Source organism: Myxocyprinus asiaticus, chromosome 19 (genome assembly GCF_019703515.2).
Source record: "Myxocyprinus asiaticus isolate MX2 ecotype Aquarium Trade chromosome 19, UBuf_Myxa_2, whole genome shotgun sequence".
NCBI classification, from domain to species: Eukaryota; Metazoa; Chordata; class Actinopteri; order Cypriniformes; family Catostomidae; genus Myxocyprinus; species Myxocyprinus asiaticus.
Window position 1 is genome coordinate 10,620,430 of NC_059362.1, and position 23,347 is coordinate 10,643,776.

Sequence of the window (23,347 nt, forward strand, 5' to 3'; positions counted from 1 at the left end):
ACCGTCAAGAAATATCTGTCATATAGAGTAGCTCACCATGCGGGATGCCTGTCTGGCAATGCAGTACACGGTCCAACCATTGGCCACATTCTCTAACTGCTGCCTGATCACAGTCTTGACTTCAGCCGAGAGTGAGGCCTGACTGGCCACAAACAATACTGTTGCCAAAGAAACCTGGGTAAAAGTGACAAGATTAAAGGAACAGGACATGAAAATTCTGTCATTTTTAACTCACCCTCATGTCATTCCAAACCCATATGCTGTTATAAGGAGAACTTTCTTATCTTAGAAAAATCTTTACTTAGTTCTAAACGCTAGCTTCTCTGCTGGTGAAGATTATCAGTGAGTAATGACTTAAATTGCTTTCTTCTACTATTGTATGGCTTCAGAAGACTTAGGATAGATGAATTTACTGTTTACAAACAAATGCTCAATGGCGACACCTCCGGGTTCTTTTGGCACCCAAGAAAAGAACTGCTTACAATGGATGCTGCTTTTAAATTGAGCTGAAAATACTCAAAAAGAACTGTTTTGGTGGTTAAAACAACTTTTTTTTTCCTTAAAGATAATTAGAGATTTTAGCTTCTTTAAATTTTCATCAGGATCAGAACATCCTCAGGATTTGACATAAATTATGATATTTCATGGGCCACCGTCATTGTTATCATATCTGCTCCAATAAGACCCATTTGCCCGGCAGCTGCTGTTGGTAGATTTGAACTTTTCACAGAGCATTTGCACAAACTCTGATCACAAACGGCTGTTTTTAATTTCCAAAGTGCAACTGCTATAACAGATATGAGGTCAAAAATTATCTAACGATGATCTTATATGAACAAGATCAGCATAGAAGATCTATAGGGATGGACTGGACCGTGTCTCCGATCCCACATTGCGTACTATTATTAAAAGTAATGTACTTTTAAGGGGGCCTGGGTAGCTCAGTGGTAAAAGACGCTGGCTACCACCCCTGGAATTCACTAGTTCGCTAGTTCAAACCCAGGGCGTGCTGAGTGACTCCAGCCAGGTCTCCTAAGTAACCAAATTGGCCCGGTTGCTAGGGAGGGTAGAGTCACATGGGGTAACCTCCTCGTGGTCGCTATAATGTGGTTTGTTTTCGGTGGGGCGCGTGGTGAGTTGAGCGTGGATGCCGCGGTGGATGGCGTGAAGCCTCCACACGCATTATGTCTCCGTGGCAACGCGCTCAACAAGCCACGTGATAAGATGCATGGGTTGACTGTCTCAGATGCGGAGGCAACTGAGATTCGTCCTCCGCCACCCGGACAGAGGCGAATCACTACGCGACCACGAGGACTTAAAAGCGCACTGGGAATTGGGCATTCCAAATTGGGAGAAAAACATAAATACAAATAATGTACTTCTAAAATATTTCTTTGCATTTATTTTTAATGCAGAAAGTAACCTGATCAATCTAAATTGTCTGTATATTGAATAAGTCTAATATTATTATTTACTGTATGTGGACCAATAATTTAAGCAGTAAAGACGCATATTGCATGTCTGATGGTGGTTTTCATTTTTATATGCCACATTTCTCAGTTTTTAGAAGTGTGTTAAGAGTGTGAGGATGTGTATCCACCAACCTGTTACATATCCAACATAATCACAAAGGCCAATTGAACCAAGTTGAAACTTAGAACCGATAGTTCAGAAGGAACCTACATATATTTTTCACTGTAAACCTAGATATCTATTTATAATAACTTGTATTAACATTAACAAACATTATTACATTATATAATGCTTAAAAGATTATTAAAACAGCAGCGCTACTCATATCCACCACTGAAAGCTGCTGCTCTGAAGAATCCGGAAGCACGGTTGACTGCAGTGTAACATCATGGCAATTTAATCTATATAGCGTAAGAGCAAGTTGTATGGACTACTTTTATGGTGTTCTTTTGTCCTTTTTGAAGCTTGATAGATGTGGTCACCAAGAACTGCTGTTGTATGAAAAGAGCCATGTAAAGATTCTTAATTATACTTTAGTATTCCACAGAAAGAAATAACTGCATACATGTTTGGAATAAGAAAAAGAGGGTCAATAAATGACAGAAGTTTCACTTTAGGTTTTTTTTTTTTTTTGGATAAATGAATTAACATCAAATAAACAAACATTTTCTGTAGTTGCTTACCAGAAGCTCTTGCTGTTTCTCTGAGGCTCTGTGACTTGCCACCCTGAAGAGATCCAGCAAGTCCCCCAGCATTCCCTCTGCCAGCACTGGTTGCTGCATAGCGATAGCGGCCAGAGCCTGACACATGTGCACCCGCGCAGAGTCACACGCGCAGTGCAGCTGCCCCAGCAGAAGCTCAACAGAGCTCTGACTCAGATGAGGACAGCTCTTTAACATCTTCACCAAAGAGGTGAGGGCCGTCTACATTAGAATGAGTTAACAGTTCAAGAGTTAAAAATGTGCTTTGTTACACATGAAGTGAAGGAGTCCCAATTGGTTCACTGAGGGTTTTGGGCTGTTTAACACTCACTTTAAGTGTTGCCTGTGCAGTCTTTCTGTCATCTTGGCTACAGAGCAGAATTAGAGACTCCATCCCCATGACTGTGTCTTGTTCCAGCTGAATAACCTCTGAAAAAATATTTAAATTAAAAAAAGAATCTCAAGTCATTTGTTGTTCAAATACTCAATTACAGTCTATACAACCCAGAGCCCTATTTTAAGAGCGCCATGCCTTAAGCACAGCGCTATGCGATACGTCATAAGAGGGCATGGTCATGAAGTTTTGGTATTTTCGTGCAAACATGCGCTAAGTCTAGGCGCAAGTGGGTTGGCGAAAACGCGCATGCAAAGCGCAAATGGGCTGGGTCAAGTTCAATTTATTTCTGAGATTCTTCTCTGGTTATTGCACCATATGCATCCTATTTTACGTAGATTCCATTCCCTGTCAAGCAAGTCGCTTTAAATGAAGACAACCCATTCATAAGAGTTTGGTAGTGTAAATGGGCAATGCATTAGAAGAATAAAAATATGGACCATTTGTGTCTTACGTTCTTTGGCACAATAACTACCTCCTTGCTTTGAACTCTCTCCCGTTTTTTCTGCCATCATTCCAGTGCTATGGTCTTTGAGCGGTAAAATACTACCGAATCCCCTTCTCTGTGAATGTATTGTCGAATGTACAGGATGCTTGAAAAATTAACTACTGCTCTCCTATTGTTCATTGTTTTGTAATGTATATATGTTTCTCTGTTTAATGCTTTGTTTAATTTCTGTACAGCACCCTTAAGCTTTGGAAAGGCACTATACAAAATACAATTATTACTATTATTATTATTAATCTGACAAACAAATAATGGCTAGTATTAAAAGTGATCGGTAGCTCTTTGATATCATCTGCTGGTGGAATCCCCAAACTGTAAATGCAGGAACTTATTTTAGACTTTGCAGTGAGAATAGATGTGGTTCTCAGACGTCTAAGCGCAATGACTTATTTCTCAGGAAAAGAGCAAACTACACTTTGCGCCACTTCATTAACATACAATACACCCACAGTTTGCGTGCATACGCCCACAGATAGCGCAAGCACTCCCACCCACGCCGACTTGCGCTTTGCACTTGCATGAAAATATCGCTTAGAATTAGCGCTCTTACTAAAAACTGGATAAGTGTAGCACTGCGCCTAGCACGGTCACGAAACTAGAGCTCCCAGCATAAGTACACAAAAATAAAATAACATTTTTAGTTGAGAAACAAACCTTTCTCTGGACAGGAAACGGCGATACTGGTCAACACCGTGATTCCATGGGCTGCCACTGCCAGGTTACTATGGTAACAGCACTCCTGCGCAAGCTTCACCAGATCGGTGTGACGGGGTGCCGGAGATGGCTCACCTATCCAGAGAGATCAGCCGGTTAAACTCACTCAGTTTACACTACAAACACGCCATGTTCAAATGCATTTCTGAGATTTAGATGAGTGATCTGATAACAAAACATTTTGAACATCGTATACCCCTGCTTTTTGTGCAGCCCTCTTGTGATCAGATCGCCCAGAGTATATTTTCCTAAAATGTCATGTGACCATATGGAATCACTAGTACACTTGCATTTCTTTTTTTTTTTTTTTTTTTTTTAAAGAGTCAACATAGAATGAAATAGTTTTGCATATTTAATAAACTGGATTGTACCTGTATTAGTGAAGAAGTACTGTTTAATAGCAATGGTACCAGACAGTGTGGAGAGAACGGACAGCATGCCCAGTTTCAGACTGTTGTACGGGGTGCTGTGAGCACACTCGCAAAGCATCTACACACAGAGAGCAAACCCATGACAATTAACCCCAAACACTTGAGCTTTGTCCCAAATGACACACTATACACAATGCACATACAATAAACACTATGCACTCAGCCATGTAGTTTATGAATTTTAAAAGTGTAGTATTGTCCCAAATGAAACACTTGGGATTGCATTTGCCATTTAACCGCTGACGGAAGTTAAGTTTCAAACGCATGTAATGTGTTACTGCTAGCTTTAGCGCGTTAGCCTACCTCAGTTTAACACTTGTATCTCAAAAAACGTACTAGTGTTGTCACGTTACCAAAATTTCAGTAGTTGATACGGATACCAGTCAAATTTCTCAGTTCTCGATACCAATTTCGATACCACAGCAAAAATATGCTAATATGCTAATGTGCTATTGAACACATACGTTTTGTTATTTTTAATAATTTAATAATTATTTTAATAAAATGCTTTAAAGTTTAATTTAAATCTAGTCATCAAAATGGTGTCTAATCAATAAATTCTTAAAACTTTTAATAAGTGAATATAGAACTTTTAAATGTCATTGCAATTTTTTTTTTTTTTTTGCCAAACTTTATTCAACAGCTGTCTTGCTTGTGATAAATTGATTAATTATTATTATTATTACAGAGAACAAACATTACATTTTACTATACAGTTGTAATATATTTGTATTCAATTTCTTCAACTCCAAGCATCTAGCTTTTATTTTGAATCGTGCTTTTATTATGACGTGTGTTTTTTGCCGGAAGCTTCACTTTTCTGGATAAATTCGCTACACCCAGTGTGATCATTGCAGACTTTTAAGTCACGTCTGAAATCTCATCTCTTTACACAGGCCTTTGAGTCTGACAAAGGAAATGTAGGACACAGTTTTGAAGTGTTTGTATTTTAGATTACTGGTGTCTGTGTATGTGGTAATTTTGAAATGTTATGTTTTAAATGTATTACTGTGAAGCACTTTGGGCAACTCTGTTGTTTTAAATGCGATAGCTGAGATTAAAGCGCAAATGCTGTGATTTAATTATATAATGATATAGTTTACATGTGCTGCGTGGTTCACAGTGGATTAGTGCTCTGCTTTGTCATCTCATACAACGTGAATGTTTCTGAATGTCTGTGGACTCTGAATGGTTCCAGAGTATGAGCGGTCAGATTTATACATTCATTTAAAAGAATGTAGCTCATCCACGCTAAGATTGCAGCCTTCAGAGGTTTAATAAATCACACTAGGACATATCACTTAATTGTCCATTTCAGTGTAAAAGGAGTAACAGAGCACGTGTTCAAAATAAGCCTGTGAGCATTTTAAAGCTGTCGTGTGTCAGTCATACTGCGTGCTGGTATCGGACAGAGTCGGTGCTCTGTACTACAGAAACACTGTATCGTTACATCTTTTTTATTTTAGTATCAACTTGGTACTGAAGTACCGGTACTTTTGACAACACTACAACGTACATGGTAAAGCATTTATCTCACATTTGTAAGGTGATGTCTTCACTTAAGTTTCACTACTTTCTACATACTCCATTATGTATGACTGTTTTGTCAAACTAGCATTGCAGCCAGGTAACTCCGCCCCTAATGCTACTTATGGCAAGCTGTGAGCGCTGAGTGTGTAAAGAAGTGCATCATCCAAATACCTGTTGTAAACTACTTTTTGTTGCATTTTCAGTTAACTTACTACTTTCACTATTTATGGTGCAAAATGACATAGAATAGTGCAGAAGTGTGAGGTTTGGGACACAGGTACCTCTATTATGCAAAAGATATATAGTTGCGCTAAAAAGTGTAGATACTCCTTGCAGAATCTGCAAGATGTTTATAACTAAAAAAATAAAAAAATAAAAATGGCAAGGGATCATAACAATTGCAAAACGAGTTTTATTTAATACTGTCTTGATGAAGATATTTACTGATTTTCCACAAAATGTGCCCGTTTAAAAGTTGATGTAACCTTGGTTCTTAATATTGTTTGTTTCATCTTGTTAAAGTTGTGCATGTGTAAACTACTGAACAGGATAATTTGTGTAAATTCGGATATTATTATGTCTTGTGTAATATACTAAATAGCTGTTATTTCTTCTGAGCAGGAAATTTATTTTTTAATTACCTCTCTTATATTTAAAAATGCTAAACACCTTTCAGATTCTGCAAGGGATGCGTAAACTTGCGTGAACTTCACTCTATATGGTGTAGTTAAAAATTAACCAGCTGTCTCATGCCAATTCTCTAACCTGTATGTTCTTTCTGGTCCACAGATGAGGAGCTTTCTTAGCCAAAAGCTTGAGGTCCTGAATGGCAAGTCTTTTCACTGCTTTTCTGGGGTCCTCCTTCAAATACTGCAGAAGCAGGTGAATCTACAAGTGAAAAAAAAACAAGAGTAAATACTGGAGAAATCACTGGAGGAAACAACCATGAAGAACTGTGCTCCTGACAAAACAACAGAAATAGATCAGTGAAGGAGAGAATGTGTTGGGCTATCCCTCTTTTGCAAAATAAGGGCAGTTAACACCAAATGTGCTTTTGTGCGCTGATTTTTAATTGTTTTTCTAAGTAAACGTGCTAGATGGAGGTCTTTGACCGTTGTGCAGCGACTGTTTTTTCAATGTCTCGCGCCGTGTCAGTTTTAAAAAGAACTAAGGCTGTTGTTTTAACGTGTTCATTCAGTGTAGTTATATAAATGTGTTGAAATAAAATGTACGCAGTAATCGCGCCATCATAATAAGGAATTGCCCTAACAATGGAGCAATTAAAACTTGAAGTGCAGCTGTGCAGACAAGCCAAAAGCTGATCAAAAACAGCTCAAGACGTGTTTTAAGTTTCAAACTTCATTTAACTTGTCACAGTTATAGTGATGTGAAAAAGTATTTGCCCCCTTCCTGATTTCTTCTATGCTTGTGTATTTTTCATACTAAATTGTTTTGGATCTTCAAACAAGATATAACATAAAACACAGGCAACCTGAGTAAACACAAAATACAGTTTTCAAATATATAGCTCTGGAAAAAAAATAAGAGATCACTGCAAAATGATCAGTTACTCTGGATTTACTATTTATAGGTATGTGTTTGAGTAAAATGAACATTTTTGTTTTATTCTACAAAGTACTGACAAAATTTCTCCCAAATTCCAAATAAAAATATTGTCATTTAGAGCATTTATTTGCAGAAAATGACAACTGGTCAAAATAACAAAAAAGATGCCGTGTTTTCAGACCTCGATAGTATACAATACTAATGTTTTAACTTAGGAAGAGTTCAGAAATCAATATTTGGTGGAATAACCCTGATTTTCAATCACAGCTTTCATGTGTCTTGGCATACTCTCTCTATCAGTCTTTCACATTGCTGTTGGGTGACATTATGCCACTCCTGGCGCAAAAATTAAAGCAGCTCGGCTTTGTTTGATGGTTTGTGGCCATCAATCTTCCTCTTGATCACATTCCAGATGTTTTCAATGGGGTTCAGGTCTGGAGATTTGGCTGGCCATGACAGGGTCTTGATCCGGTGGTCATCCATCCACACCTTGATTGACCTGACTGTGTGGCATGGAGCATTGTCCTGCTGGAAAAAACAATCCTCAGAGTTGGGGAACATTGTCAGAGCAGAAAGAAGCAAGTTTTCTTCCAGGATAACCTTGTACATGGCTTGATTCATGCGTCCTTCACAAAGAAGAATCTGCCCGATTCCAGCCTTGCTGAAGCACCCCCAGATCATCACCGATCCTACAGCAAATTTCACAGTGGGTGTGAGACACTGTGGCTTGTAGGCCTCTCCAGGTCTCCATCTAACCATTAGAAGACCAGGTGGAGGATCGGTGATGATCTGGGGGTGTTTTGTTTGAATTGTTCCCAGAGCAGTATATATTTTTTTATTGAAGCAAAAACGTTATCCAACACCTATATCACCCATGTTAAAAACTAACTGCCCCTTAAACTTAATAGCTGGTTGTGCCACCTTTAGCAGAATCAACTGCAACCAAATGCTTCCGATAACTGGAGATCAGTCTTTCACAACACTGTGGTGGAATTTTGTCCCACTCTTATTTGCAGAACTGCTTTAGTTCAGTCACACTGGAGGGTTTCGAGCATGAACTGCCCGTTTAATGTCCTGCCACAGCATCTCAATCGGTTTCAAGTCAGGACTTTGACTAGGCCACTCCTAAACTGTAATTTGCTTCTTCAAGCCATTCAGAGGTGGACTTACTCCAATGCTTTGGATCATTGGCTTGCTGCATAATCCAGTTGCCCTTGAGCTTCAACTCTCACGGACTGCTGACCGGACGTTCTCCTTTAGGATTTTCTGGTAGAGAGCAGAATTCATATTTCCCTCAATTATTGCAAGCTGCCCCCTGAAGCAGCAAAGCATCCCCACACTATCACACTATCACTACCATGCTTGACTGTAGGTATGGTGTTCTTTTTGTGGAATTCTGTGTTTTATTTACGCCAAATATAATGCGACCCGTCTTCCAACCAGTTCCACTTTCAACTCATCAGTACACAGAACATTCTACCAAAAGGTTTGAGGTTCATCAAGGTGTGTTTTGGCAAATTTCAGACAAGCCTTGATGTTCTTCTGGGTTAGCAGTGGTTTTCACCTCACCACTCTTCCATGGATAGCATTTTTGGCCAGTGTCTTTCTGATAGTGGAGTCATGAACACTGACATTCATTGATATGAGAGAGGGCTGCAGTTCCTTGGATGTTGTCCTTGGCTTTTTTGTGACTTCCTGGATGAGTTGTCGCTGTGTTCTTGGAGGAATTTTGGAAGGTCGGACACTTCTGGGAAGGTTCATTACTGTGCCAAGTTTTCTCCATTTGGAGATAATGGCTCTCACTGTGGTTCTTTGGAGTCCCAGAGCCTTTGAAATAGCTTTGTAACCCTTCCCAGACTGATGCATTTTAAATCACCTTTTTTTTCTTCATTTCTGAAATTCTTTTTACCTTGGCATAACGTGCTACTGGGTGAGACCTTTTAGCCAACTTCATGCTGTGGAAAAAGTTCTATTTAGGTGTTGATTTGATTGAACAGAGCTGGCAGTAATCATGCCTGGGTGTGTCTAGTCCAGCTGAACCCCATTATGAATTTAATAACTAATGAGGCAAACACTTTTTCACACAGGCCCAGTTGGTATTGGATAACTTTTTTGCTTCAATTAATAATATTATCATTTAAAAACTGTATTTTGTGAGAGACATGTGACGCCATGCGAGGAGCGGACGTGTGAACGTCAAGCTCTGCTCACTTTGCTAGTTTTTTTTACTATTTGTATCATAAACCGGCGAGATTCGATACACCCTGATTCTTAACTGTTCTAGGAAGACAATGTGTCAAAAAATTCAAAATCCTCGGGCTCTGGAGACATTAAAAGACACTTACATGCTCAAACTGATTCCCCGCAGCGGCAGGCCGAAAGCCCCGGACTCAATTCGGAACGTGAACTGAAAGAAATCCAGCGTGAATTGATGAATGTGTCGGCAATGCTGACGAAGGTCGTTGCAGACTTGGAGGATCTTGCTGTGATACGTTGATCGATCACTGCCATGGAAACGAAATTGTCCGAGTTGGTTACAAGATTGGACATCAGACGTCGAGAAACTAATCAATTAACTGGAGTCATCGGAGAGGGAATTAGCAGCTAATCCGCTAGCGGCCAAAGGAGATTTGGAACGCGTTTGGGAAAAACTGAAGGATTTGGAGAATTTTAATCGACGAAACAACATCCGAATTGTTGGAATTCCTGAGCATAAGGAAGGCTGAGATATGGTGAAATTCCTAGACGTGCTCTTCCCGAGTCAGCTCGACATAACAGGCCATAAGCTGGAAATCGAGCGAGCTCACAGAGTCCCGGCTCAGAGTTCCGCTGAGGGAGACAGGCCCCGATCAATTCTGGCCAAATTTCTGAGATCATCCGAAAAAGATCTTGTGTAACGCGAGGGGAGTAAAGGAAGGCTTTCTTGGAAGAACCACATCATTTTCTTTTTCCCAGACTTTGCGAATTCAACAAGAGAGAAATGTAAACGATTCAGGGAATGTAAGAAACTCTTACATCAACGGAAGATCGCTTTTGCTCTGATGTTTCCGGCCAAACTGAGAATAGATATGTACAAGGATCTTAGTTCGTGGGCAATGGAGGAGTCACGAGACAACGAAGCAGGTTCAAGGTCAGTCTTTTAATGTTCAGCTTCACGAAATTGACAGTAACCGTCAAACAAATAAATATTTTTCTAAATAAATGAAAGCACTCTCTCAGATTGTGGTGTTGGGCTTGCTGGTCACTCTCCTCTCTCTGACGCTCTGGCGAGCCTTTTCAGGACTCCCTCCACCATCACTATAATAGAGACAGGTGTTAGAGATAATTATGACCCAGATGACGAGCCTTACCGCTCTCCCTCAGACCTATACATGACCACGCCCCCCATGCCACAAGATAAGGATGGCCGTAGAGAATTTACATGCCCACAGCAAGCATTGCCCTACATAAAGACAATAGAGTAAGTCATTTGGTGATTTTCATGTTACTTCATTGAGTCAAGTGGACCTGACTCAATGAAGATTCACTTGACTGTTCGAGGAAACTGGGTGCCTTTTTCATTTCGTTTTGTGCTGATTCCGCCTAGCGGCTGGAGTTTGTTTTGTATAGAATAATTTTTTCGGGACAGCTTGTGAATGAATCTGCTCGTTTTGGGTGCTTATGCCTCCTGTTGGATGGAACTGGTTTTGTGGAATATTTCTTGCAGCTTGTTTTGTTTTTGTTTTTTTTTGCTGGTTCCGCTAGCGGCTGGAACTTGTTTTGTGGAGGCACACACCTTTGAGACAGTTCAGTGGATGAATCGACATCTGTTGTGTAATTCTGTTTTGCAAATTTTTGTATAGAAACACCGGACTTGAGCAATCCAACGGCAAAGTTGTCGCGGGAGCTCTCGTAGGCCTACATGGGCTGTTTGAGTTTAGAGGGATGGACGCCGGTTGGCGCTGCCGTGCGCAGGGTTAATGTGCACGCTTTTCTTTTTTCTGATTGTTTTGTTCTGGGGAAAGTTCGGGGATTGATTGTTGCACCAATGTGGAATGTGGTCTTTATTATTTTATTTTTGACATACAATCTATTTTTTCTGATATGTCAAAATGTCAGATGTTAATGCGTGGATTATCTCTCTCCACGTGGAATGCGAGTGGGTTGGGGTACACCATAAAAAGAAGGAAGGTTATTTTCTTAAATGTAAGAAATATGATATTGTGTTTCTTCAAGAAACGCATCTTTCCCTGCAGAAAGCTGAACAATTTGGGAAGCTTTAGTGCTGGCTCAAGTAAGAGCAGGGAGTCATTACATTGATAAGTAAACATCTACAATTCAAATGTCTCAAACAGATTAAAGATAAATTAGGAAGAGTCATTATTGTTTTAGCAGACTTTCAGGGGCAAAGGTTGATTTTGGCTAATACTTACGCACCTAACGTTGACGATCAGAGCTTCTTTTTTTTTTTATAGATCTTGAAGGGATGTTGCATGCCCCTCGTGATATAATATTGGGAGGAGACTTTAATCTTTTGATTGACTCAGTCCTTGATCATAGTGAAGCAAAGGTGTGTAAGCCCCTAGAGCAACACTGATGCTTCACAGGATGTATAAATATCTTTTGAACCCATCTGGTAGGGACTATAATTTTTTTTCATCAGTCTTTAAGATTTATTCTAGAATAGACTTTTTTAAAATATATATCTAAGTCCCTCATTTCATCTGTCGTTGATTCCTCAGTTGGAAACATCTTAGTCTCAGATCACGCCCTGGTGAGTTTAGAGGTGTTGCCACATACGGAGAAATAGTTGGCGCTTTAATTGGCGCTTTTATTAAAATCCTGAATTTCAACAAATGTTAAAGGCTGAAATCAATGTTTAGATTGAGACCAGGTCCTCAGTAACCTCTGTGGGTGTGGCTTGGGAGGCAAGTAAGGCAGTTCTTAGGGGTTGGATCATACAGTATGCCTCATTCATCAAAAAATCCAAAGCACGAGAACTCATGGAGTTGGAAGGGAATATTAAAAGTGCCGAGGCAGAGTTGAAGCGCCGAATGCTGTCTGATGGCCTCAGAAAATTTACCTGATTGAAATACAGATATAATACTATTTTGTTTGTTTTGGCTATTCAGGGCATGACGGTCATACTTTGAGTCAGGGGACAAAGTAGGGAATCTTTTGGCTAGATACATAAAGCAGAGAGAGTCTTTTCTACCATTCCCTCAGTGAAATATTTACCTCAGCCATTGATATTAATAATGCTTTTAAAGAATTCGATTTTGATCTCTATAGTTCCACGCCTTCGTCTACTAATGACGATATTAGAAATTTTGTGGAACCATTAGAACTCCTGAAACTGATGACTGAGCAAAAAAATTATCTTGATTCTGAGATAACCTTGGAGGAGCTTAGTGAAGTAATTAAGGTCTTGCCTACAGGTTGTACTTGCTTGTTTTAATTATAGGGGGAATCTACGCCCCTTGTTGGAGAACACATGGCAAGGGATCTGAGACCATTTCTCCATACAGAGTCTCTCCAGATCCTTTAAATTCCGAGGTCCATGCTGGTAGACTCTCTCTCAGTTCACCCCACAGATTTTCTATGCGGTTCAGGTCAGGGGTCTGGGATGGCCATGGCAGAACCTTAATTTTGTGATCAGTGAAACATTTTTGTGTGTTTTGGATCATTGTCCTGCTGGAAGATCCAACCAGGGCCCATTGTAAGCTTTCTGGCAGAGGCAGTCAGGTTTTGATTTTTTTATCTGTTGGTACTGGTTATTGGAGTCCATGATGCCATGTATCCGAACAAGATGTCCAGGACCTCTGGCATAAAAACAGCCCCACTACATTAAAGATCCACCACTATATTTAACTGTAAGCATAATTTTCCATATGGATACCTCTGTGTGTGTGCCAAACCCATCTCTGGTGTTTGCTGCCAAAAAGCTCTATTTTTGTTCCATCTGAACATAGAACCTGGTCCCATTTCAAGTTCCTGTAGTGTCTGGCAAACTGAAGACACTTGAGATTGTTGTTGGATGAGAGCAGAGGCTTTTTTCTTGAAACCCTCCCTAACAATGTAAGTGACGTCTGATTGTAGTTTGAGACTTTCTGCCCCCAAGACTCAACTTATTCCTGCAATTCTCCAGCTGTGATCCTTGGAGAATTTTTGGCCATTCGAACCATCCTCCTCACTGTGCATGGAGACAATATAGACAAACATCCTCTTCCAGGCCTATTCTTAACATCTCCAGTTGATTGGAACTGCTTAATTATTGCCCTGATGATGGAAATGGGCATTTTCAATGGTTTAGCTATATTCTTATAGCCACTTCCCATTTTGTGAAGCTCAAAAACCTTTTGCCGCACATCATAACTTTATTTTCTGGTCATACCCAGAGATGGATGACAAAGGGAATTTGGCTTGTGTGTTAACTCATATTTATACCTCTGTGAAACAGGAAGTCATGGCTGAACAATTTCATGTTCCTTGTCACCCAGGTGTACTAAAAATGTAAAATATGAATGGAAATATACTTCAGATATATTTTACTCATAAGAATTTCTAGGGGTGCCAATAATTGTGGCAAACATGTTTTGGAGAAAAATATTTAATTATGAGATCCTTATCAATGCCTTATTCGTCTGCAAAAATAATGTTATGACTTTTAACAATTAGACATTATTATAATTTAATTTTATTATAATTTATCATATATAATTATATCTATTTTGATTATTATATATTGAATTAACTTTATTTGGGGGCCCTTTTCAGCAAATATTGATATTATGCGATTAATTTGATTAATTAAATCTAACTTTTTTTTAATACAAGTATGCGTTTGGTTTAAATGGTCCCTAATGCTGTTTGGTCCAAACATTTAGAATGAGCAGCAACTAATTTGAGAACAGGGCATAAATGATCTTGTGATCTAAATCAATCTAAAAACTGTAAATCTTGTGACGTAAACAATAACAAAAGGCAGATCAAATATTGACAGCCTTTAATTCAGAGGGCTACAGCCATTAAAAATGGACACGGTCTGACCTGCTCTGGGATATCGACAAGAGAGGAGGTGGCCAGCTGGGTGAAGGTGTGCAGGGTGACGATGAGCATGGGTGTGGAGGGGTAGGAGGACACCAGCTCCTGGAGTAACTCCCTGCTGCAGGAAGCCAAACTGGCATCATGGTGCATGTGCTGCAGCATAGGAATCAACTTTAGCTTCAGATCCACTGGAGTGTCCAGGCCTTCAGAGAAACACACAAATAAACACACAGTGTTGATCAGCCAATGATGAGAAAAAAAAATAACGAGAGAGGCAAGATAATTACAAGAATCACATACCTTGAATCATCTCACTAATTTTGTTGCAAATTCCTGCAGCAAAATCTCTGTAAAAAAAAATATGAGGCACAAACCCAGATTATCAGATTGATGCAACACTGACACTCTAATACTTTATAACACTCTGACTTAACCAGATGATGACCGATAAAAGCCATCTTTCACATTTATCGGTTTTTGTCTGAACCATCCACTGTAAAATGTAACTGGTCTAAAACCCTGCTGCTTATAACTGCACATTAAACATCAAATATCATCTGATTGGCTGTGATTTTATCACATCACACGGCAGTTTTGAATTCAAGTATGGAGAGACAAACTGCTTGTTAGAGGAACCTTTAGTTCTGTGATATTTTTCAAGTGAGAAAAACAAAGTGAGCCTTTAATCTGGGGGGATTTATTTGCACATTAAGAAATTGCTAATATATTAGGTAGAAGGAAACAACAATACACACAGTAGTCCAGCAACCATGGATGGCATGTGCGCATTAGCAATCACATTTTCTCACAAAAGATTGAAACAAACCAATTGTACATACAGTTGAAGTCAGAAGTTTACATACACCTCAGTCAGATACATTTAAACTCCGTTTTTCACAATTCCTGACATTTAATCATAGAAAACATTCCCTGTCTTAGGTCAGTTAGGATCACTACTTAATTTTAAGAATGGGAAATGTCAGAATAATAATAGAGAGAATGATTTATTTCAGCTTTTATTTCTTTCATCACATTCCCAGTAGGTCAGAAGTTTACATACACTTGCCTTTAAATTGTTTAACTTGGGTCAAACATTTTGGGTAGCCTTCCACAAGCTTCTCACAATAAGCTGCTAGAATTTGGGGCTATTCCTCCAGACAGAACTGGTGTAACTGAGTCAGGTTTAGAATAGGCAGCAACATCTCCTCATCACTAACCCTCAACACTGGAGCCCCACAGGGCTGTGTTCTCAGCCCACTACTGTATTCCTTGTACACACATGACTGTGTGGCAACACATAGCTCCAATGCCATCATTAAGTTTGCTGATGACACGACGGTGGTAGGTCTGATCACTGACAATGATGAAACAGCCTACAGAGAGGAGGTGCACACTCTGACACACTGGTGTCAGGAGCACAACCTCTCCCTCAACGTCAGTAAGACAAAGGAGCTTGTGGTGGACTTCAGGAGAAAAGACAGAGAACACAGTCCCATCACCATCAATGGAGCACCAGTGGAGAGAGTCAGCAGCTTCAAGTTCCTGGGTGTCCACATCACTGAGGAACTCACATGGTCCATCCACACTGAAGTCGTTGTGAAGAAGGCTCATCAGCGCCTCTTCTTCCTGAGACGGCTGAGGAAGTTTGGAATGAACCGCCACATCCTCACACGGTTCTACACCTGCACTGTAGAGAGCATCCTGACTGGGTGCATCTCCGCCTGGTACGGCAATAGCACCGCCCACAACCGCAAAGCACTGCAAAGGGTGGTGCGAACTGCCAGACACATCATCGGAGGTGAGCTTCCCTCCCTCCAGGAAATATATTCAAGGCGGTGTGTGAAAAAAGCTCGGAGGATCATCAGAGACTCCAGCCACCCGAGCCATGGGCTGTTCTCACTGCTACCATCAGGCAGGCGGTATCGCAGCATCAGGACCCGCACCAGCTGACTCCATGATAGCTTCTTCCCCTAAGCAATCAGACTTTTGAACTCTTGATCTCCCACGATCAAAATACATCAGCACTGCACTTTATTACCCTTAATCTTATATCTCACACCGGACTGTCATAAATTGTATTATTATTATATTATATATAATAATATTTTAACAACTGACTATCAACCGACAGCCTGAATGTCAATACAGTACAATACTGTACATTCTATATTTACTACTATATATACTTTTTTATATATTTGTATTTTTATTCAATGTGTATCTATATAGTGCATTTTGTATACTGTACAGTGTATGTTATTATTTGTATATTGTTGAGTGTAATTATGTGTATATCAGATGTTTAAATTGTGCTGTGTTAATTTGATGTTATTGTAAATTGGTATATGTCTCATCACTGTCATGACTGCTATGTTGATCGGAACTGCACTCAAGAATTTCACACACCATTGCACTTGTGTATATGGCTGTGTGACAATAAAGTGATTTGATTTGATTTGAGGTTTGTAGGCCTCCTTGCTCGCTTTTTCAGTTCTGCCCACAGATTTTCTATCGGACTGAGGTCAGGGCTTTGTGATGGTCGCTCCAATACCTTGACTTTGTTGTCCATAAGCCATTTTGCCACAACTTTGGAGGGATGCTTGGGGTCATTGTCCATTTGGAAGAACCATTTGTGACCGAGCTTTAACTTCCTCGCTGATGTCTTAAGATGTTGCTTCAATGTAGTATCCGCATAATTTTCCTTCCTCATGATGCCATCTATTTTGTGAAGTGCACCAGTCCTCCATGCAGCAAAGCACCCCCACAACATGATGCTGCCACCCCCATGCTTCAAGGTTGGGATGGTGTTCTGCGGCTTGCAAGCCTCACCCTTTTTCCTCCTAATATAACAATGGTCATTATGGCCAAACAGTTCAATTTTTGTTTCATCAGACCAGAGGTCTTTGTCCTCATGTGCACTTGCAAACTGTAGTCTGGCTTTATTACGGCGGTTTTGGAGCAGTGGCTCCTTCCTTGCTGAGCAGCCTTTCAGGTTATGTTGATATAGGACTCATTTTACTGTGGATATAGATACTTGTCTATTTGTTTCCTCCAGCATCTTCACAAGGTCCTTTGCTGTTGTACTGGGATTGATTTGCATTTTCGCACCAAACTATGTTCATCTCTAGGAGACAGAATGTGTCTCCTTCCTGAGTGATATGATGGCTGCGTGGTCCCATGGTGTTTATACTTGCATACTATTGTTTGTACAGATGAACGTGGTACCTTCAGGCATTTGGAAATTGTTCCAAAGGATGAACCAGACTTGTGGAGGTCCATGATTTTCCCATGATGTCAAGCAAAGAGGCACTGAGTTTGAAGGTAGGCCTTAAAATACATCCACAGGTACACTGTCCTTCATGATTTTGAATCAGAGGAACTTTTGATCCTGATCCTGAAATTTTGATTCTGGCTGATAGAATACGCGATTCAGAGGAAGACATTATTAGATGTGCGCTCGACGGGCTTTCGTGAACATCTGTTTAAACGAGACATCTGCATATTTGCAGATGGTACACGATAGAAGTATGATATTTGACTTTTTATCATTAGACAAAAATTTTAAAAATAATAGGAAACTGTTGAGGAGGAAGAGTGAAACACGTGAGCACTATAAAATTATGATCTCCTGTGCGTCTATCTGATATGCGAATCATTTAATTGAGACTGTGTTGCATACCGATCTATTATTGTAGTAACACGATGGCACGTAAAAAATAAAATAAAAAAAAACTGTGATTGGTCGTTTACATGTCTCAGATGCTTCACATGCAAGCAGGCGATTCTCGGTGCCCTCACAGCCTTAAGAAACAAATCGGTCAAACGGGAAAACTCAGAATATCAGATGATTTATCGGCCTCTCCAATATATTGGTTGACCACTACTGCTAATACAAAGGTTATTAGTTTAAACGGTAAAATGAAGTCCCTTGTTTATCAAAGTATTTCAGTGTGTCACCAGTCAGACTGTACGTACTTTGAGTGTGATGAGAAACTAGCAGCTGCAAAAATGGCCGCCTCAACTTCAACATTATCATGAGAGTCCAGACTTTGACGGATGCTGTGGTGGGCATTTTTCCTCTCTGGTATAATGGAGGCGAGGCTTCCCAACATCCTGTCAAAATGCACAAGACATGTACATTGACATCAGTGTCTACAACTAGATCATTCTCTCCAAGCATGTTTTTGAGAGATGGTCTTTGACAGAAAAACTGGGCATAACAAAAATAAAAGATAAATATCTGTAGGCACCCTGTAAGAAATTATCTTTTTCATATACTGTATAAATAAATAAAACAAATCAAATTTAAAGGTGCAATATGTAACAATTTTCATGTAATATTCGCCTTTTTTTTTGCCAATGTGTGAACGGCTTGTAACGCAACTTAAAAAATGAGTCCTTCCAGGACTTCCTAGGTTGCCTATTAAAGCCTGTAGATTGATTTTCATTTATCTACTGAATCCCGTCTGGCTAAGCGGGAACGTGATCGTGGTTGAGCGAAAACTTGAGTGAACATCGGCAGGGCATTTGATTCCCGGAGGGACCTTCGTTCGTTTTTGGGGATCAAAACTGACCCTGAATTGGTGTTCTTCTTATTGGACAGGTAAGCTTGCATAACTGCAAAGCATGTGAAATATAGTGCCATAAGGATTGATCTGTGTAATTTTAGCTAACTTGATCTTGCCTGCACAGTCATAATCAATGTTAATCTGTAATTATTCAGCAAGGTAAACTACAATAACCCATTAAATGAATGTTCAAGATAATGCAAAAAGCTCCATTCATTAGTGTAACGTAACTTGGTTATACAGAATATATATACATTCTATTATTATAAAACAATAGCGCATCGATATATCAAAATGACAGTTGTGATGGAATCAATACTGAATTGTGTCAACATATTTATAATGTACAGTCTATTTTATAAACAGCTACTGTCATCATCCACCAAATTTAGCTAACAGCTATTGATAAAGCTGGCTAGCTAGCTAACGCCGACATTGACAGCATTTATATGATAGCCTATGTAACACGCAAAGAAAACTACAGTCTCGCATAGTCAGACCTATATCCACACTTTGTTTTAGCCCTGTTCCAGCACTGGAGAGTCAAATATAATATACGGTCTCAAAGTTTGTAGTAAAACAATCATAACTGTGTCATTTTAATTATGCTATCTCATCTATCAGCATGATGTCGGTGAATCACGTTCAGTCTCTTTGTACGTTACGTCATTGTTTTGGTCAATGTTCGTGTCCCTATGGAGTATGTGCGCGATCACGAGCAAAAGGTAGCTGGCTGCAGTTCACTGAACGGCTACAGGTGTCATTAATAACAAGGGTTTCTGAATCTTACATACTGCAACTTTAATAAAAAGATAAAAGCATAATAGATGGAAGGGGCACATTTGGTGTCCAGTGGTGTCACAAAGAGATGTCCCATACACAAGGGTGGCCTCACACTGTAAAAGTTTGAGAACCATTGGCATAGATGAAGAAAAGCCAATGAATGGATTTATACCTGAGGGTTATGGCTCTGGCAACTGGATCATTGCTATGGATGACAGAAAAAACTCTTTTGACAAACTCATCCACGTTCAGAATCTTCTCCAGGTGTTTCTCACTCAGCTGAGTGACCTTCAGCACACAGAGCCGCAGAAAGTTGTTCCTGATGTGAAAGATTTGAATTCATAGATTAGGCACTTTTCACTTTGTACAATTCTGAAGTTAAAATACCAGATGCTAACAAAAGTCATGTGATATACACTTTATAATCTCTGTTTAAGCTCAATGAGACAATATTGTACATTATTAAATCAGTCAAATGCCATCAGCTTCATAAGAACTTCAGTGATGGTGTTCTAGAGAGCACTTTATAAAGTCAAATAGGACATTGGTTTTAAAACAAGCTATTTTATGATTATCCATCTTAATCCCAAATAGCAAGGCAATCTTAGTGACATAGGTCATCACAGGTGTGATTTTTCTTAAGACAATACATTCAAATTATTAGAACTGCCCTAACTCTTTCTGAACATGTTATTTGATTGCTTTCTATTTTCCAACATATTTTTTCTAATTGTTTGGCAAATGAGTAAGAGGAACATAACGTATCAGAAACAAAATACACAATTTAACTGTTCAGATCATTAATTTTTAGATCATATCAAACACTGTTTTATCAATCCTTACAATGTGTACATAAAAAAACTCAAGTCATTGTGTTGTGAGCACACTAAAGTACATAGATTGCAAACAGGCGAATTCAAGTGCATACTTACCCAAGTCTAAAAATATCTGCCAGTTTCAGGAAGGCAGAATTGATGAGGATGGGAAAGGGATACTTCTGAAAGAGTTTGGGAAAGAGGACTACAGCTTCACATTGTTCCCCCACCTTGCACGACCTCAAACCTTCAGATGTGGCAAGTAATATTAGAATGAATATGTCAGTTAATGTGTAATTGTTGCCTATTTTCTTAACAATGACAGCAGGTGTAAATACACTGCCTTTCCAAAAAAATAAAATAAAATAAAAAGTCGCAGTTTGGATTTAAATAAGCAGATACTTAAGAGCCTATGATTGGATTATAATTGCAGTGATTAATATGGTTCAGTTTTAACCCTAACTGATGCAGTGTGTAGCTTCTCATTTCTTAAACAACCATGTCGGAAGACACATCCCATGCTCGTGGAAAAGATGTTCCTGTGTTTCAGAAAGGGCAAATTATTGGCTTGCATCAAGCAAAGAAAACCACTAAGGAGATTGCTGAAATCTCTGGAATTGGGTTAAGAGCTGTCCAATGCATTATTAAAACCTGGAAGGATAGTGGTGAACCGTCTGCTTCGTGGAAGTAATGTGGTCGGAAAAAAATCTTGAATGATCTTGATCGGAGATCACCAGAACGCTTGAAGTCACATCGTAAAATAGACAGTAGAACTCAAGGCTATGTTTAATAGTGAAAGTAAGAGCATTTTCACACACACAATGCGACTAGAATTTACAGGATTGGGACTAAACAGCTGTGTGGCCACAAGAAAGCCACTTATTAGTGCGGCTAATTGGAAAAAAACTACTTTAATTTGCTAGGGCGCATAAAGATTGGACTGTGGAGCAATGGAAGAAGGTCATGTGGTCTGATGAGTCCAGATTTACCCTGTTCTAAAGCGATGGGCACGTCAGGGTAAGAAGGGAAGTGCATGAAGCGATGCACCCGCCATGCATAGTGCCCACTGTACAAGCCTCTGGAGGCAGTGTTATGATCTGGGGCTGCTTCAATTGGTCAGGTCTATGCTCAGCAATGTTATGCAGCAATAAAATGAAGTTAGCTGACTACCTGAATGTACTGAATGAACAGGTTATCCCATCAATGGATTTTTTTTTTCTTCCCTGACAGCACGGGCATATTCCAGGATGACAATGCCAAGATTCATCGGGCTCAAATTGTAAAAGAGTGGTTCAGGGAGCATGAGGAATCATTTTCACACATGAATTGGACACCATAGAGTCCTGAACTTAACCCCATTGAAAGTCTTTGGGATGTGCTGGAGAAGACTTTATGGAGTGGTTCGACTCTCCCGTCATCAATACAAGACCTCGGCCAAATTCTGGATGGAAATAAATGTTGTGATGTTGCATAAGGTTGTCGAAACAATGCCACGACAAATGCGCCCCGTAATCAAAGATAAAGGCGGTCCAACGAAATATTAGTTTATGCGACTTTTTTTGGCCAGGCAGTGTATTTTATTGTGTCTGACTGTAAATTAACAAATAATTGCATTATCGGATAAACAGGTAACATTTAAGGTGTGTCTGAATGACTCATATAAGCACAAGTGTGCATACAGTAAACGTGTGTGTGTGTTGTAAAGCTGCACCTTTGTCAAGTTCCATCAGCGCTGAATTCGCATCCAGCTCCTGTTCGCCATACGCAGCCTCCGACAAAAACGAGCGCGCCGCAGACAGCGACATTCTTTATTATTACGCTGTAGACGGCAAATAATCTGGAACGCTAAACTGTTGTTATATTAAAGATTTTTGTTGGATTAAATAGGACGCTGGCTCACGAAGTTCTAAGTGGGTGACCCGGCTGCAGTACAGGTCACGTGACACGCGCCAGCAGGATGTTACGTCAGCTTTCCCGTGAACTGAAATAAACTGCCAGATAGCGAAAACGACCAAACCCCAATGGGTACAAAAGAGGGCGTGGACTAGTGTGTCGGAATTTACTCTGATTTGTCATGTGTGAGGATGTCATCGATGGTAGTGGTAACCGGTGCTAACTGTTCTTTTGTGTAATATGCAAATAATAATAATAAAAAAATAACAATAAAAAAACAAAACCAAAGATGGTAACAAAAGGTATTTGTATGTAGTCACATTAATACATAAAATTTGTAAGACAAAATAATCTTACAAAAATTGTAGTTTTTTATTTTATATATAATTTTACATGTTTTCAATTACCCGCCCCCCCCCCCCAAAAAAACAAAACACAAACAAAATCAAAAACAAAAAAAGTTTACATACAGTTTATAGTCATTTATAAAATGAAGAAATTCGGTTTACTAAGAGCACATTTTTTCTTGTATATATGGAATTTTCCTGTAAAATAATTACATTTACTATGTATTTTCTTTACGTATCATAAAAAAAATAAAAATAAATAAATAAAAAACACAAGAACAGATCAAATAAATTAATAAATAGATTTTCTGTTATACTACCCTGGCAATAATAATTTAAAAAAGAAAAAAAAAGTAATAATACATTTTACATTTTATTCATATTATTGTTTATAGAATTATAATTATTTACATTATTATATTAATTGTTTTTGTATTATTTTATATATTTATTAATGTATTATTATTATTATTATTATTATTTATTTTACTAATAAATAATACAATATTTTTTTATGTTTAATAATATCATTTCCTATGTAGCATTTTTTTGCCAGCAAAATGCCATACATAAATGCAAATATGGGGTGTAAAACCTT

At 39.1% G+C, this 23,347-nt stretch overlaps 1 protein-coding gene across 1 annotated transcript in view; it reads right to left on the reverse strand.

Annotated features, from left to right (window-relative positions):
* The window catches only part of ints7 (integrator complex subunit 7), a 37,644-nt gene extending 15,199 nt beyond the window's left edge, over positions 1-22,445 (reverse strand). The window contains exons 1-12 of the mRNA XM_051645508.1: positions 22,221-22,445; positions 20,627-20,756; positions 19,867-20,013; positions 18,319-18,456; positions 14,644-14,690; positions 14,347-14,546; positions 6,517-6,639; positions 4,162-4,279; positions 3,731-3,865; positions 2,506-2,603; positions 2,157-2,396; positions 37-174 (exon numbers count right to left, since the gene is read on the reverse strand). Coding sequence (XP_051501468.1) covers positions 37-174; positions 2,157-2,396; positions 2,506-2,603; positions 3,731-3,865; positions 4,162-4,279; positions 6,517-6,639; positions 14,347-14,546; positions 14,644-14,690; positions 18,319-18,456; positions 19,867-20,013; positions 20,627-20,756; positions 22,221-22,314 — 1,608 coding nt within the window. The 5' untranslated portion in view covers positions 22,315-22,445. The remainder of the gene's footprint in view (positions 1-36; positions 175-2,156; positions 2,397-2,505; positions 2,604-3,730; positions 3,866-4,161; positions 4,280-6,516; positions 6,640-14,346; positions 14,547-14,643; positions 14,691-18,318; positions 18,457-19,866; positions 20,014-20,626; positions 20,757-22,220) is intronic.
* Positions 22,446-23,347: the final 902 nt, after the last annotated feature.